At 36.0% G+C, this 15,849-nt stretch overlaps 3 protein-coding genes across 4 annotated transcripts; all 3 read right to left on the reverse strand.

Annotated features, from left to right (window-relative positions):
• Positions 1-774: 774 nt before the first annotated feature.
• Positions 775-3,500, reverse strand: LOC118028619 (peroxisomal membrane protein 11B). The gene has a single exon (XM_035032291.2). The coding sequence runs from the start codon at positions 1,603-1,605 to the stop codon at positions 922-924; it is 684 nt and encodes a 227-aa protein (XP_034888182.1). The 5' UTR covers positions 1,606-3,500; the 3' UTR covers positions 775-921.
• A 142-nt stretch (positions 3,501-3,642) lies between these two features.
• LOC118028618 (uncharacterized) lies at positions 3,643-6,490 on the reverse strand. 2 transcript variants are annotated; one of them, XM_035032288.2, is made up of 8 exons: positions 6,156-6,490; positions 5,909-6,037; positions 5,713-5,752; positions 5,013-5,088; positions 4,725-4,925; positions 4,346-4,552; positions 3,898-4,263; positions 3,643-3,802 (listed from the first exon to the last, which is right to left on the reverse strand). In XM_035032288.2, the coding sequence occupies exons 1-7, from the start codon at positions 6,196-6,198 to the stop codon at positions 3,937-3,939; spliced, it is 1,023 nt and encodes a 340-aa protein (XP_034888179.1). In that variant the 5' UTR covers positions 6,199-6,490; the 3' UTR covers positions 3,643-3,802; positions 3,898-3,936. The 2 variants fall into 2 exon arrangements, with proteins under 2 accessions (XP_034888179.1, XP_034888178.1); XM_035032287.2 differs by having other exon boundaries at positions 3,643-4,263.
• Positions 6,491-9,127: 2,637 nt separating this feature from the next.
• Positions 9,128-15,795, reverse strand: LOC118028617 (conserved oligomeric Golgi complex subunit 7). The gene is made up of 10 exons (XM_035032286.2): positions 15,383-15,795; positions 15,193-15,282; positions 14,968-15,087; positions 14,773-14,874; positions 14,413-14,681; positions 13,614-13,759; positions 12,873-13,071; positions 10,818-11,493; positions 10,269-10,601; positions 9,128-9,615 (listed from the first exon to the last, which is right to left on the reverse strand). The coding sequence occupies exons 1-10, from the start codon at positions 15,662-15,664 to the stop codon at positions 9,337-9,339; spliced, it is 2,496 nt and encodes an 831-aa protein (XP_034888177.1). The 5' UTR covers positions 15,665-15,795; the 3' UTR covers positions 9,128-9,336.
• Positions 15,796-15,849: the final 54 nt, after the last annotated feature.

The following is a 15,849-nucleotide window of genomic DNA, read 5'->3' on the forward strand; positions in this document are numbered from 1 at the left end:
TGAAAGCTTTAAAAAATCACCCCGAATGCTTTTCAATAGTCTTGAAAACCACTGTCATTTCTCATTTATTGAAAATAAAAATAAAAAGTTTTCATGGCTTATTTCAATGTGTTTTGAATACAAAAATGACACCAAGCAATCCCTAACTACTCATGTTTGCTTTCGCCAACTTGAAATAAGAAATAAAGATGGTAAAAGCAAGCCAAGAGCAGCTAAAATAAGTTGGAATTGAGAAGCACTTGAGGTATTGACCTAGTGGTGGAAGGGGCTTATTTCTTTCCACTCCATTAAGGTTCAAACTTTACCGTGCACACCTGTCACCCCTGCGGTACCTTACATGCTTACTAGATTTGCAGGATGTTCAGTGGACCGTGGGATTAGTCGTGTTGCGCGCAAGCTGGCCCGGACACCCACGTAAATCAAAAAAAAAAAAAAAAAGAAATCGTGGAATTTTTATTTTTTTTTATCAATTGTTTTTGCCCTTTTCAGTGGCAATGCAGGTCTATCTCTCCCTGTTCTTTTTCATTGAGCCTGATCGCTCTCTTCTCTGCTTTACATGGCAATTTTACCAAAATTCATTCAATTCAACTTACCTAAGGTTCAAACTCTAATGACAAAAACCATGTTACTCCAAAATGATAACAGGAGAGTACAATTTCCATAGCTACAACATTAAGGAAAACTTTTCCGTTTTGAAGACTGTGGCTGCTGTGAATTTGAACTGCGACTTGAGAAAGTTTCATCGTAAAGCTATAAACCAATAAGATGATAAGATGGAGCACTTAGATGCAAGAATTCTTCTCATAAAAGAGTATAGTTTACATTGCTACGACAACATGAATGGGATTTTTTCTCTTTTCTTTCTCCATGTTCAAGTGCTGGTGGCGATAGGTATCTGAGCGGTGACCTGAGAAATTTCTCTTACGAGGGCCAATTTCTATACCAACCAGCCCATGCGGAGACCAACCCGCTAACACCAAGAGTAACAGCATGGTTGCAAAATGGATTGGGCTCGATATCTGCCAGAGCAATAATGAAATCCGCAGCGTTAGCCGCGACGGCCATCAACCTCATCACCCTGTCTGCTCTGATCTTCCTTACGCTCTCTGTCGCATCCTTCGAAGTATCTTCTTTTGAAGAAGTTAAGAGCCTTCTCTCTTCTTCTAGTCCTTCTTTTATTATAATAAAATCAGCTATGATGAAAAATATATAGCCAAAAGACTCACCAAATGCTGAAATGAAGCTCATCCTTCCGGCCAACTTTGCGTCCAGAGTTCCAATTCTTGATAGCCAAAGAAAATGGTCAAAAAAGAAATAGACCATTTCTCCTGCATTAGCAAGAACAGCTAGGATCTTAAACGTCGGGGTTGAGCCAGGGCCTCTTCTAAGAGCATTGAAGCCGGTGAGAAACCTGCCGGTTCTGAAGGCTTTCCTGCCAAGGCCAGAAGCAACTTCCCATTGCTTGAATCTCTGTGCAACGTCTGGATGGGTGGCTTCTACCTGCCAGCGAACAAGCTTGGACACGTACTGGAAAGTCTTGACAAGCTTATCTATACCATCTCTCTTTGCTAGGAAGATGACCAGCTTGTCCACTGTGTCATTCATGGCTGAAGTACTCTAATGGCTGCTGTTGGTGTTAGTGATGAATTTGATGAAAAGTTATTCATTTGCTTTCTTGGCAGAGTTTGGGAGCTATGAAAAACTAAAAACAAGAGCCACATATAAATTTTCGTTTATGGATAAATTCTGTAAGGTGTACAAGCGGCTGGACTTGTTTTTCTCCCGGTTACCTTGTTAGTTTTCTTGTGTTACTAATGTTCTTGTATGCTATCTAGTTGTAGGCCCTCTGTCTTGTGTACAGCGATAGCTTCTCTTGACTGTTGCATAATTACAATAATGGTGATGATTTAACTCGGTCATACCGGACTTTGTGGTGAAAAGTGAGGTGGAACCCTAATGTAATCGTCACGTCTCCCTCGAAGGAAGAACTGGAAAAGCAGAGGAAATAGATAAAAGCCCTCCATACCACGAGCTAAAATAAACTTTCCTAGTAAACCGAGTCAAGTAACTAACACAGTTTTCGTGAGAAAATTATTTGCAAGGCACCGAGCCGCTCATACTCAGCAGAAAGACGTGCAAACTTGCAGAATCATCTAACATAACGGAGCTGGCAATTATTTGAGCAGATTAATCGGCAATTCCATGGGTAATTTTGGCTGAAGCTGAAGAAATCACTGTCTGAATTCCCTTCAGACTAGTAATAGGTGTTAATAAAATTTTGTTTCTTACATTCAAGTCCACCAGTTACAGTTCTGCACGGCTCTCACAAATCTCATCGAAAGACAAATCAATAGCGACGTTGACCCAGCAAGGGCTAGAGCATGCAGCCATTGGCAACAGCTTACCACGGCCTTCCATCATGCAAAAGGAATTTTAACAAAAGATGAAGCTGCTTACACGTGACAAATGATAAATAACTTGCGTCCCTACACTTTTCAATTTTAAAAAATAAAAAAACCCCCCACCAAATCATGGACAAGCTCAAGCAGAAAGTTGTACAAGGGAATGTATTGATCATAAGCTTTCGAAATGATACGACGCTTGGCAAATGAAACAAAATCCATATGCTAGAATTACAACATTAGTTTAGTTCAAGCAATGCAAGGTCGCAAAACTTTCCAACCGCAAATTGTCATTACAAATTTTCCAATCTGACATTGTTCAATTTCAATAAGATGGCACCAGCCAGATTTTAGTATCCATTCCCATGCACAAAACATCCCCAAATCACACCAGGTCCTTACTTACCCCCGGCAACTCTGCCATCCAAGTTCAACCGATTACATGTCTTTCCTGCAGGCTGGAACAGAAATATGCTATTTGATATATTATATAGATTTAAGTTAGCTCGAGGTACCACACCATTTCAAGTTAAAGTGCACCCGATTCCAGTCCACTGAAGTAGATTTTCAAGCAAGCATAAAAAATACTGTTCAAGCAATTGAGTTTTTTAAGAGACATCTGAGCTCTGAAAAATACCATGTAAAGGGCAGTTACCTATACTTGGCCGATCCTGGCTTTTGAAATTTTTACTCCAAAGCCACCCACTACTCTGTAAAACAAAAAACCTGCTATCCCATGAAACTGAATGGTTAAGGTTTCCTGGTCATCCACCCACCCAAAAACACAATCTAGCTGGCCTCAAAGACTGCCTATTTATTTGCAAAGCGCTCACACCACCCAGTCACTTTGAGTTTCATATGACAATGGCAAAGGCAAAATAAGTGGGGATTTGAGCTTTCCTACTTACTAGATCATCAATGAGCTAACAATGAAATGCAAGCTCACTTGAAATGGGACATGGTTATTAGCACCAGGGCTTGCGATTCCCAAATTTCTTTCCCTGTCTAGTTAACAAGCAGTGGTTGCAAGCAAAAATAGTCCAACTTTGGGTTTCTGGAAAATAAAGAGTCTACGATAAGGAGAGGTCAACCTATCGACGTGAGTCGTTAGAAAACAAGATTTATTTGTTACCTCGAGATTGAGACACTAAACCATCATCAGTATCAGCAGCAGTGTCACTCAAGCACATATTTGGAATCTGTCCTCTTAAGTACATGAGAACATCAATGAAGAAAGATAGAAGACAAATACTAGACTCTGAAGCAATGCTACAGAGACAAATGCATAAAAAAAATATAGTTCAACCATAAAGTAGTCACAACAGCATTAAGTAATACCTACCTCCACCCTTTCCTCCTCTAAAAATATTTGATGAAAGAGAGGAAAACTCTCAATAAAGCTGTGAGATAGCAAGAAAAAATTCACTCATGATGACAATTGACGTGAGACTCCAAAAGCACATGTTTATGAAACTTTGAGATTGAAAATGTCTACCTCATGATTTTAAACTCAGATATATATCAACATAATCCTCTAATATGGGCGAACTGGACTTCTAGGTGACCTCCTGCGATCATGCCTAACAGGGGAACGTGACCTGCTCCAATAACGGTGCCTATCCTTCCCACCATCTCTTCCATTCCTAGTCCTCCAATCACCTCGACTGCCCCTACCATTCCACTCCCTTGACCTTTCACGATCTTGGTCCCGGTCCCGCTCCCTTTCTCTATACCGATCCCTATCACCTGAATCACTCCTCCTACTACTACTCTCATATTCCTTCTCCCTCGGTTTCCTCCGTTCTCCGGCTTCTTTTTCCCTTGCTAGTCTTTCCTCTTCCCTTGACTTCTCCTTGGCTTCCTGCAATTTGTATTCCACATTCTCAGTTGACTAAAAAGAAACAAACATGTTGCATGCTGGATTAATACAAAGTGCAACTCACCTTGTACTCGGTGATATAATCCCGGACCATCCCGTATCCAATGTGCTGCTTCCCCGTAACATGAGACTGAGTTCTCTCTGCAGCATCATTCGCAACTAGAAAAGAACCACAAATCTCACACAAAGCCATCTTTTTCTCCTGTGGAACCACCAATACTTTATCATTCTGGGATTGAATCAGTGCTTTCTCAGCATTAAGTTCATCCACCTGTTAGAAGAGTCACCAAATGTCATGTTTCAGAGGGGGGGGAATGTAAGAGAAACACAATATCACACTTTCAAGAAGGAACTGCAACTTAAAAGCACGAATGCATTGTTTTGTCTCTTTGTTATTTTCACATCTGCTAGGGAACTATAGGAAACAAATAAGGTCATAGCACCTTTTTCATAAGAGCTTGAGCTTCATCCACCTTCCCAACTTCACCAAGGGCTTCCACTTGCACCAGTAGGTTTTTTATTTTCTCTTCCACCACGGATAACCGTTCAGACTTGTCAGCTGACAGCAGAGGAGGTGCTATTGGTTCATCCCCTTGAGCTAGGCGTTCTCGTCCACGCCTAACTCTTCTATCCAATTCCATAACCTACGGAAGAAAAGGATCACATGGAAACATGTAAAATTACATATCACAGATAACAAGCAACCAAACAAATAGAAGTAAGAGACCTACCAATTTCTCACATCTCAGAGCAAGTTCAGCTTCAAATTTGGCCAGATATGCATCATGACTTGGGGACTTCTCAAAGCTAAAGTCAGAAAATAATTTTAAAAAATCCATTAGACCTTGTTTGAGTACATATGCAGAGAGCATATGTAAATTCTGGTGAGGAAGACCAACCAAACTTTGATAGAACACCTAAGTTGGATCTATCATGCACTGCGAGCACAAGCATAAAAACAAAATAAAACCAAAAGGCTTTATGTAAAAATCACTGACACTGCAGACTAATTTGAACTGGAAAAATTATGCTCCTCTTCTTACAAGGACCTGCTGAGCAGTTTAGTTCAGTTACATCAGGTAGAAAAAACAGCACACCAACAGTGTTCTGCAAATACAAGATACATCTTTTGTTGCACATATGAAGCAGTTAGTCTCATATAAACAAGCATATTAATAACTAACACATCAATATCAAGAAGTAGCTAGTTTAACAAACATATTGAATCAAATGACATGACGCAAAGCTCAACAATTAAGAAGAAACATAACATTTGATAAGTTCCTGCAATAAATCAACAATCATTCAAAAACCACCCTCATTCTGATTTCAGGCACTAGGCACAAAGGGAACTTGTAGTCAGTAACACACCAGAAATAGAACGCAGCAATTTCATAGCATTGGCAATCAAAATAACATTTCCAGACCTACCTTTCTTTCAACTTTGGATCATGAACTCTATCACATGGTCCTGGCAGAAAAAACAACAAGAACAAAAACCAATTAGAGAGAGATATCAAAAAATCACCAAAAGACAACTCGAACACAGATATACCAAGAGTTTAATACAAGCTGGAATTAACAGAACCCAATCAAAATTGATCAAATAAAGCTAAAAAAAACTTACCAAGATCACTCTTGGTGTTGACAAAGAGGTCATGAGGACAAAACCGAGCCATGTAATAGGCACAAACCTCCTTTGAATCCCATGTTATTTCCTTGTAATCTTTTCTCTCTTCCTCCGTCAAATTACGATCTTTAACAAAACAAACAAACCCAGATTTATAAACAAATTAACAGAACCGTACAATCAATCACGTAATCACAGCTTTGTAAATCTGACAGAATTCGAATAAGAAATAGGTTTTAATTACCTGCACCCATGAGTTCATCTAGCATAGCGCGTTGAAGGTCCATGAGTTGTTAATGGTGGGAATTGGGCTAATTAACAGAGCTTTATTTTCTTTTAAAGCAAAATAAAAGAGATTACGTTGAATGGTTTATAATTTTTTTTAGGGTTTTTCTGAGGATTGAAGTTGAATTTTAATTTTTAGGGTTTGGTTTTGAAGTTTGATGGGAATGTTGTTATGTTTGGGAGACGATGGAGTGGGGGTGCCTTTGAGCTTTGATGCCTTACTTCAGATCGGGGACAAGTATAGTGTATTCATGTTCTGGTTTAAGGAAATTATTCTCCCCCTTTTGTTTCTGTTTCTGACGTTTAGAAATGCGTAAATATTATTATTTTTTAAAGTATTTTTTAAAAAGTTATATATTAAAATAATATTTTATTTTTTATATTAGTATATCAAAACAATTCAAAAATAATTAATTTAAAATAAAAAATATTAAATTTTAATAAAAAAACATATTTAACCTTAATACCAAGTACTTAACTAGGCCAAGCTAAGGGTGTCATAAAAATCGCCATGTTTTTCTTTTCTTTTTCAAGGCATTAATTGGTTTAGATTCATAAACTACTAACAACAAAAAAAAAAACGATAAAAATCGCTCTGTTTTTCTTTTGTTTTACTCTAGTGTAGTTTATTTCATTCCATAACTAGGCCGAGCTCAGAATCACAAAGCTTGTATTATACTATATAGGTGACTCGTGATTCGTTTAAAGGTCGGGTCAAAAGTTTTCTATCATTAAAAAAATATTCAAACGACATATATGTTTTTAAGAAAAATGAGAAAAATTTAAGATTCAGAGTATTGATTTGGTTGAATTTAATAATATAATTAAAAAAAAAAATCATTGACAATAAATAAAACAAACAAAAAAATAGCAATAATTAATTATAACAAATAAATTATCAATATCATTTATTATTAAAATGAAAAAAAAAAGTATAATAGAGAGTCTCTATCTCTCCATCATATACACATTAACCTCACCACAAAAAAAATAATAACCAGTAAGACAGTTCTAATATCAGTGCGGAATGCTGCATAATAACCACCAAAAAAAGATTGCATTCATTGATAGAGTAATAACATGGAGAAAAAACCAAATAAAATATCATTAAGCGGGCATTTCATGTTTATATTTAATTATTTGTTTTAATTCAAAAATTAAATTTATTTATAAAACACTAAATTTAATAAAAAAACAACAAATAAAAATACCTAAAAAAACCTCCATCATTTTCTAAGTCATTAAAACAACTTAAAGAAAGCAAAAAACAAAAAAAGCTCGATCTCAAATTTTATAAATTCTAAAGGATGAAACTAAAAAAAAACATGAGTTTAAAAAAAAAAAAAAAAAAAAAACCAAACAAATCTTCTAAATTTGAGTTAATCTTTTAAACTCACAACCTATAAAATTCTAGACTTGGATTTAATTTAAAAACTCAATTTCCAATCAATTTAATTTTGAAAATAGGTATCAATTAAAAAAATAAAAAATATTAGAAATTAAAAGAATGAAGATTAAATCTATTAGGTAAAAAAATTGAAGAATAAAACAGGAATCAATTAAAGAAGAATGGAATTGTGAAAATAAAAATAAAAAATATCTCAAACAAAACAAATAGCAATTAAAAAAATAAAAAAATTCTAATAGATAAAAAAAATTAAAGGATGATGAAAATGAAAAAAAATATAATTTTATAATTTATTTTAAATAAAATAAATATTAATCAAATGTACATTGACTAAATTTAAAGAAAAAAAAATTGAAAAGCTACTTCGAAAATGTAAAAAGTGGAGGGAAATTGAAGAGAGTAGAAAAAAAAATTAAACAAAAAAAAAATTGTTAGCACCAAACTCAAAGTTACATACAATGGCATCAGGGATGAAGGCCGTCAGTAAGATTTGAACACTATCTCGGAAGCCATTGTTTGGCTGCCATGCATTAAACGCTATCTGAAGTGTTCTGAAGGGTGTGGGAACAACCCGCTCGCTAACTACCACTTTTTTTTAAAATAACATTTATATTTATAAATTTACTAAATTTTCCCTATTAATTTAATTATTAAAAAAAACATAATAAAAATATAAAAATAGCCCTGAATGCTAGTTATTATAATTATTATTTTACTTTTAAAGGTAATTTAGTTATTTTATCATACTTGAAAAAATAAAAATAAAAATAATAATTTTATTTCCTATCAATATAATAATGACCAATAAATTCATGCAAAAGAACCACATGACTCAAAATAGCTACTTCATAGGAGTCACAAGAAAAAACCACACATTTTAGATTTTTTTGTTAACAGGGTCTATTAGGCAACTCACAAGAAAAAAGCCCTTCATATTATTAGACATGTATCGGATATAGAAATATGTTAGCTATATATATATATATATATATATATATATAAAAGATAAAAGATACATTCAATTTCAAATACACAGGAGACGTGGAGGAATATAGCCAGGTCATTTAAGGGAAGCAAGGATTCAATTTAGTGTTACATTTATATTTTTATTTAAAAAATCCAAAAACAGTTTAAGTTTTATAAGCTATAAAAAATCAAACACTTAACTAGATATAACCTTCATCATCTTTTAATTAATTCTTTTTTAACTTAATACATTTTTATAACGTTGATAATTAGTGCAATATTATGATTGATGAGATGACAATATTTCTGCGAGGGTTACTCAAAATAAAACGTAAGCATCATGCTTTTATATAGATTTTATAACATGACATGACATTAAAAAATTATCCTTTTTTCACAAATTAAAGATGAGCAGTGCTAATTAAATCCGAAAGAGAAAACGAAATTATTTTCAATCCTTTCATAATTAGCACAATCATTTTTAATATAATTTGGTTTTGATGGAAATCACAAGAAGCATAGTTATTAGATTTTGGTGGTAATTATGGAAGGCTGGGTTAGGCAACATACATGAATATAGCTAGGTCATTACAGAGAAGAACCTTCATAAAAGAATCGTAAAGAATATACTTCCAGTTCAAGTGAAGGCAACAAACATGCAACAATGCGTGTAAGAAGGCAGGGGCAACAACTGAATCTTCTGAGATGGTATGATTTAGTTGAACTAGTGTTTATTTCAACATCAAAATTTCCAGCGAGGGAGATTCTAATCTAAACTGACCCGGCGGATTTTACACACGAGATTTGCCGTTGAAAGATCTAGCTGGTTCCCTGAATCTGATTTCACAAGTTGCTTCAGCTGGTCTCTTGGGGTCGAGAGGCAAGTGTGGAATGTTGCAAGGATTGGAGGAATTGGCATCGATAAAGCAGAAAGTACATTACTCAGGTATTCAATATCGACAGACAGTTGTTGTGCACCACGATCTGTTATATACTGAATACCCCGCAACTGCTCCATGTAAAGGGCAGTGGCACCTTCCGCAACCTGTAATATGGCAACAACAATGTACCCCATCAAACCGGTTATATAAATTTGCATAACATCAGAAATTAAAATCCTGCTAAGAGAACAGTAGTCGGCTAAGAACTAAGCTTCTGAAGGACTTCCAAGTACCGTAATAAAGAACAAGTGCATTTTGCAAGCTTTTTCCAGGTAACAACCATTTTTTTCTTTCAGTTTAGCCATAAGCTAATCATATTAAAGACCTTTACTATTTTGTTGACAAATTCTTTCCTTTTTTTCTTTTGTTTTTTTTCATGTTTTCTGGCTAGTAGATTCCAAATTCAACACTCTAACCCCAACTCATCCTCGAGACCTTGAAAACTAGACCAATGGCATCATTGGGATGAGGTAATCTATGATACCAAAGAAATTTATTTCAAGTTCCTGTACTTCTAAAACTAAGAAAATGACCACAGTGAATCTTCAGGAATTTAAGATCAGGTAACCTTTACCAAAAACAAAAGGAGAATAAACTTGGTCAGCTGGTCATCAGGCCTTCTCAGTTTCCAAATTGGCACATGCATATCTTAGTTGGGTCAAAATTGACTCCTGTTCCTTGTTAATCGCAATTCAAGCACACAGAAAATATGAAAACAAAAGGCGGTGGCTTTATCCTTATGATATAAGGTGGTTACCTTGAACATCCATTCGGTTGCAAAAAACTGTGCTTCTTCATTGTTGGCATCATTATTAGATATGCCATCGGCAAGTGGCTCCAACTGCTGGGGTAAGGTAAGGAGATACTCGCCAACACTGGTTACGTATGACTGAGGGTATGCACTGAAGGTTGGGAGACGGAAAGAACTATGTTCATCAACTGCAGACCAAATTGGCAAACGAGATACACCACTGAGGCGCTGTCGTACTTTAGATATGAGGACATCATAAACAAGTTCGTTCACTGCATCAGCAAATGCTGAAACTCTCTGTGATGCAAGTGGAAGTGCATGAAAGCGGGGATCTTTGGACTGCAATACAGCTCGAGAATGTCACTATTACAGAGTTTAAGAAAAAACGAAATGGCAAGGAAACATGTGTTTAAAGTAAACAGAAAGTATTACTGGATGGCAAATTGATAGTCTAGAAAACCAAGAAAATCACTGCAGAAATTTATTTCAAGGCCACAGCAGCATGAAATGTCATTTTCCCAAGTGAGGAGGAAACAGGTCCTATATTTTATGTACCTGATCTAAAAGGTTAAATAGTTTCCGAGCCTTCTCAGGAGCATCAACAAGTCGTACAACTGCCACATCCAAGGCAGCTCTTTGTCCCAAGGATGGTTCACTATTTCCATCAATAATGGTCATGTGAGACTGTTTTTGGTCCAAACTTGATCCAAATACCGAAAAAGACAAACTTGTGCTTATTCTAGCTAAAGTGGATCTCAAGGAAGCTTCAAAGACAGAAGACCTGCTTGTTAGACAATCTGCAACTGTGAGTATCTGTAAGGCCCCTTGAACAATGGACCATTCCTCTTCATTCGAGACCATGTCAACTTTGCGTGCATTTTGACTCCCTTCTTTTTTCTCCAAACTTGTGTCTTTCTTTGGATCACCTATGTTATCTACTCCACTCACAGCTCTTAAGGATTTGAGCGTTTCTTGCAGCAAAGAAATGTACTGTAACATTATATCATCAAGTGCAAGAACTAGTTCATCTGCTTCGGAACCACCAGTAAAGCTGATGCACCTTTCTACAGCTGCTTCAAGAAGAACAATGACATGGGGAGTAGACTCTTCCATTCTCCGAACTGTTTCACTCAATTCAATGCCCTGGGCTCCCACACCACGAGTAACAGCTCCCCTTAGATCAGCCCCTGCAATCTCAGAAGAGAGGATGGCATGCTCCATCTGTCCATACCTGCAATACATCCAATCATTAGTCAACTAATGGAAGACAATGGTCTATGCCACATTTAAAAACCAAGAAAGAGAAGAAAACAGAGGTCAGCAGTTGATTGAGAATATTAAAATAGATAACAGCAAAATCCCCAGTAATTTATCACAATAACTGAATTGTTAGTGGTCATAATTGGCATCAAAATAACTGAAACCTTATCAGCAACCCAACTAAAACACAAATCACCTTAAAACCAAATTTATCATGAGCTGAAACTGAAAGCACTAAACAGATTAACTTGACAATTATGTAATTCTATTAGACTTGCCAAGTTTACACGATGGCACTCTCTTCTATCACAATCATGTAAATTGATTAGGGTAAGTGAGCTCACAACATCTTTACAGAATTAAGTGACGCAGAACCTCTTTCCAGTCATGGATACAGGGGGTCAAGTTTTGATCCATAATTGTATTCAATTCACCTTCTAATACTTTACAAAATATAAACCTGACCCATTCAAAAAATTTGGACCCAGGCAGGAGCAGGTTGGATATATCGGGTTGGGATAATTTTTTTGTAGATATTACAGATATCCCCAAGTTGGGCATATTAATTCTCTTATTATTCGACGATCCTAAAAAATTATTGGATTGCAACAGTTGGAACTAGATAAGACCTCTAAAATGCATATATTAGAAACAACATAAAAACTATCACAATTTCTATATAAAGACAAAACAAAAATCACACATAAAAACAAAACAAAAATCACACATAAAAACAGTCAAACATTTTATCAAACAGTTAGGGTACAATATATACCAAGACAGACCAGTAGGAAGAAACTAAAAAGTGCTTTTGGGTTTATGATTTGACTAAGAAAATAAAAGTTCAATCTGGATTCTTGAAATTTTCATTTGTTTTCTCATAGTCTTTAGTTTACCAAACAGAAAAGATAAGAATTGTAAATTACACGGTCACTTCATCATATCAAACTTTAAAATAAACAACTATAATTTATGTGAAAGTGGAGAATAGAGAGAAGGGAAAGAGATTAAGAGAATGAGAGGTGGTTGTGATTGTGAAGGCAAGAGAGGAAAAAAATGATGAGATAGAAGGAAAACGGATGAGCCAGTTTGTTTTAACATTCCTATGTTTGTTGACCACACTTTCTTGTCTGTAAAACAGTCAAACCCCCTCCTCACTACTATGAGAATTTTCAGCTGACTTTTAGGAGAAACAGAAGACCTCATTATTCAGAAAAAACTAAACATGTTGACTTACTGAGCAAGAAAAGGTCCTCATGCCATGAACCCAACAAAGCTATACTATAAGCAAAAGATTAGACTAAGAAATCAATCAACCAAAATGGAGCATCTAGTTTAGTTGATGGTTACCTCTGTTTAAAAGATTCATAAGGAAGGTAGACTGCCTTCAGCGTATCCATTAAAACTCGGAGATCAGATTCTGAAAATAAGTGCTGAACATTCCTTGCAAAGGTGGCTGTCATGTTGTGCAATTCAATCAAAGCCTCAAGATGCTTAGCCTGGATCTTGATGCCCTTGGGCATATCTCCAGATAAAATATCCAATATACCTGCATTTATAAATAGAAACGGAAGGATGCACAATAAATATTTGAAAATCAAAACTTAACCTCAGCATATTTTCAAAATAACATTAAAAAAAAAACAAAATAACATGAAATGAAGTTGCCATATGTTCTCTTTTTTTACTTTTCTGCAATGCTTACCAGATCAAATTTACCATTTATTGTTCTTCTTTTGTTGATTCATAAGGCATGGGGGATAGCACACTCCTTCCCCCACCCCACACACATAGACACGCACTAAAACCCCTAAACCCAATTCCAACAGATCATGGACATAGCTCAATTACCAATTTCAAAACATCAGAGCATCCTCTAAGACAATCAACTATTTCCCCTAGTGAAATGGAGAAATTTAAAAGCCTGAATCAACAATCACGTTAACCCAAACAAGGTAGCAATAACCTGGAAATGCACATAGAATGTTAATAACCTAGTTTTTGTTGTTTCTGGGACTTGAGCCCGATGGCATTAAACCATGCAAAGCAATATGATTAAAGATGTCAAACTCAAAGGATGTAAGATTAAACCTTTGGCAAGTGTTTTTGTCTCAGGGACAACATCTCCAGTGGCAAGATTGATACGGGAAATAAAACTTGCCCCCAAAGCTGCCATTGTCTCAATTAGTAGCTTCGGCACAAGAGTTCTATAGTCCTCAGGAAAAGCAATTGTACACCTGCAGACAATAGTTTTAACTACAAATTTATATCATTTGAAATAAGGCAATGATTAATCATTACAGATGATGGCACCTAATTTTTTGAGACAACAACCATGGTTCCAAAGCCACTCAACATGCTATTTGCACCGAGAAAACCAGATGTTTTAAGTGCTTTAACAGCTTTATAAGAAATGCATTTCACTTACAAATCCAAAGAGAACAAACTTTCCTGAGAAAATGGAACGCAAGAAATACACAATCAAATGTTTCCCTAAAACTATGTAACTGCCTTCATACTGTAAGTACTAACCTTGCAGCAATTGCATTTAACAATCAGATTCTGGAACTAAGTAGCTGTTTAGTTTTGGTTTTACATACTGAATCAAATATTCCAGTCTCCTATACATGCATTCATTCACCAGGACACAAAGAAATCAGTTACTAGCGATCCTTTCTCAACACCACTATTCTGAAGCAAGTAAGCAACTTAATGTTGGGACAGCTGTATCAGAAATTGACAGAATTAAGACAATCTTAACATTACTTATTCACCTCTTTCATATATTAATGGTCCTATGACAGATGATCCATTCACCATGAAATTTTTTAGTTTAAAAAATATGTATTCCTAGACAATCTATAATTTTGGAAAGATTAAAATGTAATACCACTTCCATTCTTGCTCAAGATAGAGCAGCAATTCATCATAGAAACTCGGCAACCAGCTTGCAAATGAAATTGCCAGTGAATCATTGCTGCCTGATAGCCTATCCATCTCATTTCTCTCACTTGCAAGCTTATTAGCACGTTGCCTAGTTTCAAAATCTTCCCATAGCTGTCTTAAAGGCTTTAGATGAACTTTGGTATAATGCATCTCTAGAGACTTAAATCTCCCAATTCGCATCAGAATTCCCCTCAAATCTTGAGCAATATCAACCTGCATCAAAGCAGATGTCCAAGCACACAATTCAGTAATCAAGACAAAGAATCTACAGCTACCAAAACAAGATTCTGTATTTGTATCTTACCTTGCGATTAGATAGTGCATCCATTAAGCGAGGCTGTACCATTGAATCTAACCTATCCTCTAAAACCTCGAGTTGCTTCCTCACATTAGCAAATTCAGCGACCTAGAAACATACAAAATGATTTTATTTCCAATTTCAAAAAGCACAACCTAAAAAACTTGAACAAATAAAACCCAGATCAGCAAAAATCATTACCTCGCCAACAGCAGATAAGCAATGCCTCATATTAGCCAATGTTTCCGCAGCACGAGGAAGATCACCGCTAGCAAACACATCCTCCACTGTGGAACTCAATTGCGTTAGCCCCGCCGCATCCTATTTTAATAAAATTCAAATTAACAAAACACAAAAATCAAATTCAACACTTAATAATAACAATCAAATTCTCCAAGTACGACACGAATCTTTTTAAAATTTAACCTGCAAGGTCTCGTAAGCAGCTTCCATTCTCTGCTTTACAGTATCAACTTTCGCAAGTGCCGCTATAGATTCCGCCGATGTTCCCTCTGCCTAAATGTATCAACATTTAAATCGGACTGTGTTAATTAATCATGATTTTTAATTTTTCTTTAGATCTAAACAAAATTTGGGAGACTTGAGAGGACCTGACCTTTTTGAGCTTTTGGAGGATGGAAGAGACAGAAGTGCGAAGAGAAACCGCGTCGTCACGCAGACGAACGACATCGCGAGTGGCGCGAGGGACACGGAGGAGAGCGGCAGCGCTCTGTTCCTCGAGAGAGGCAGCGATCTCTTCGGATACCATCTGGAGTTTCATTTCGAGATCCACCAAGTGTTTGTCGAGTGATTCTTGTGTGTGCCGGGTCTTGCAAGCGGCGTTTATCCATTTTTTCGGGTCAAATTTATCGTCTGAGAATGGACCTAGATCTAACATTGAGTTTTTGGAGTTGATCAGTGAGACAGAGAGAGTCTGTTGCTGCTGCTGCCTGCTGGTGGTAATGGATGAGTCTAACGGAAGTTTTGGATCACTGGGAGATTTTAGAGGTTTTCTGGGATTGCCATTTTGCACCTGTTTCGTTTTTATCTTTAAAAAAAATTAAATTTTTTTTATTTTTTTAT

This window comes from Populus alba, chromosome 3 (assembly GCF_005239225.2).
Source record: "Populus alba chromosome 3, ASM523922v2, whole genome shotgun sequence".
Lineage (NCBI taxonomy): Eukaryota > Viridiplantae > Streptophyta > Magnoliopsida > Malpighiales > Salicaceae > Populus > Populus alba.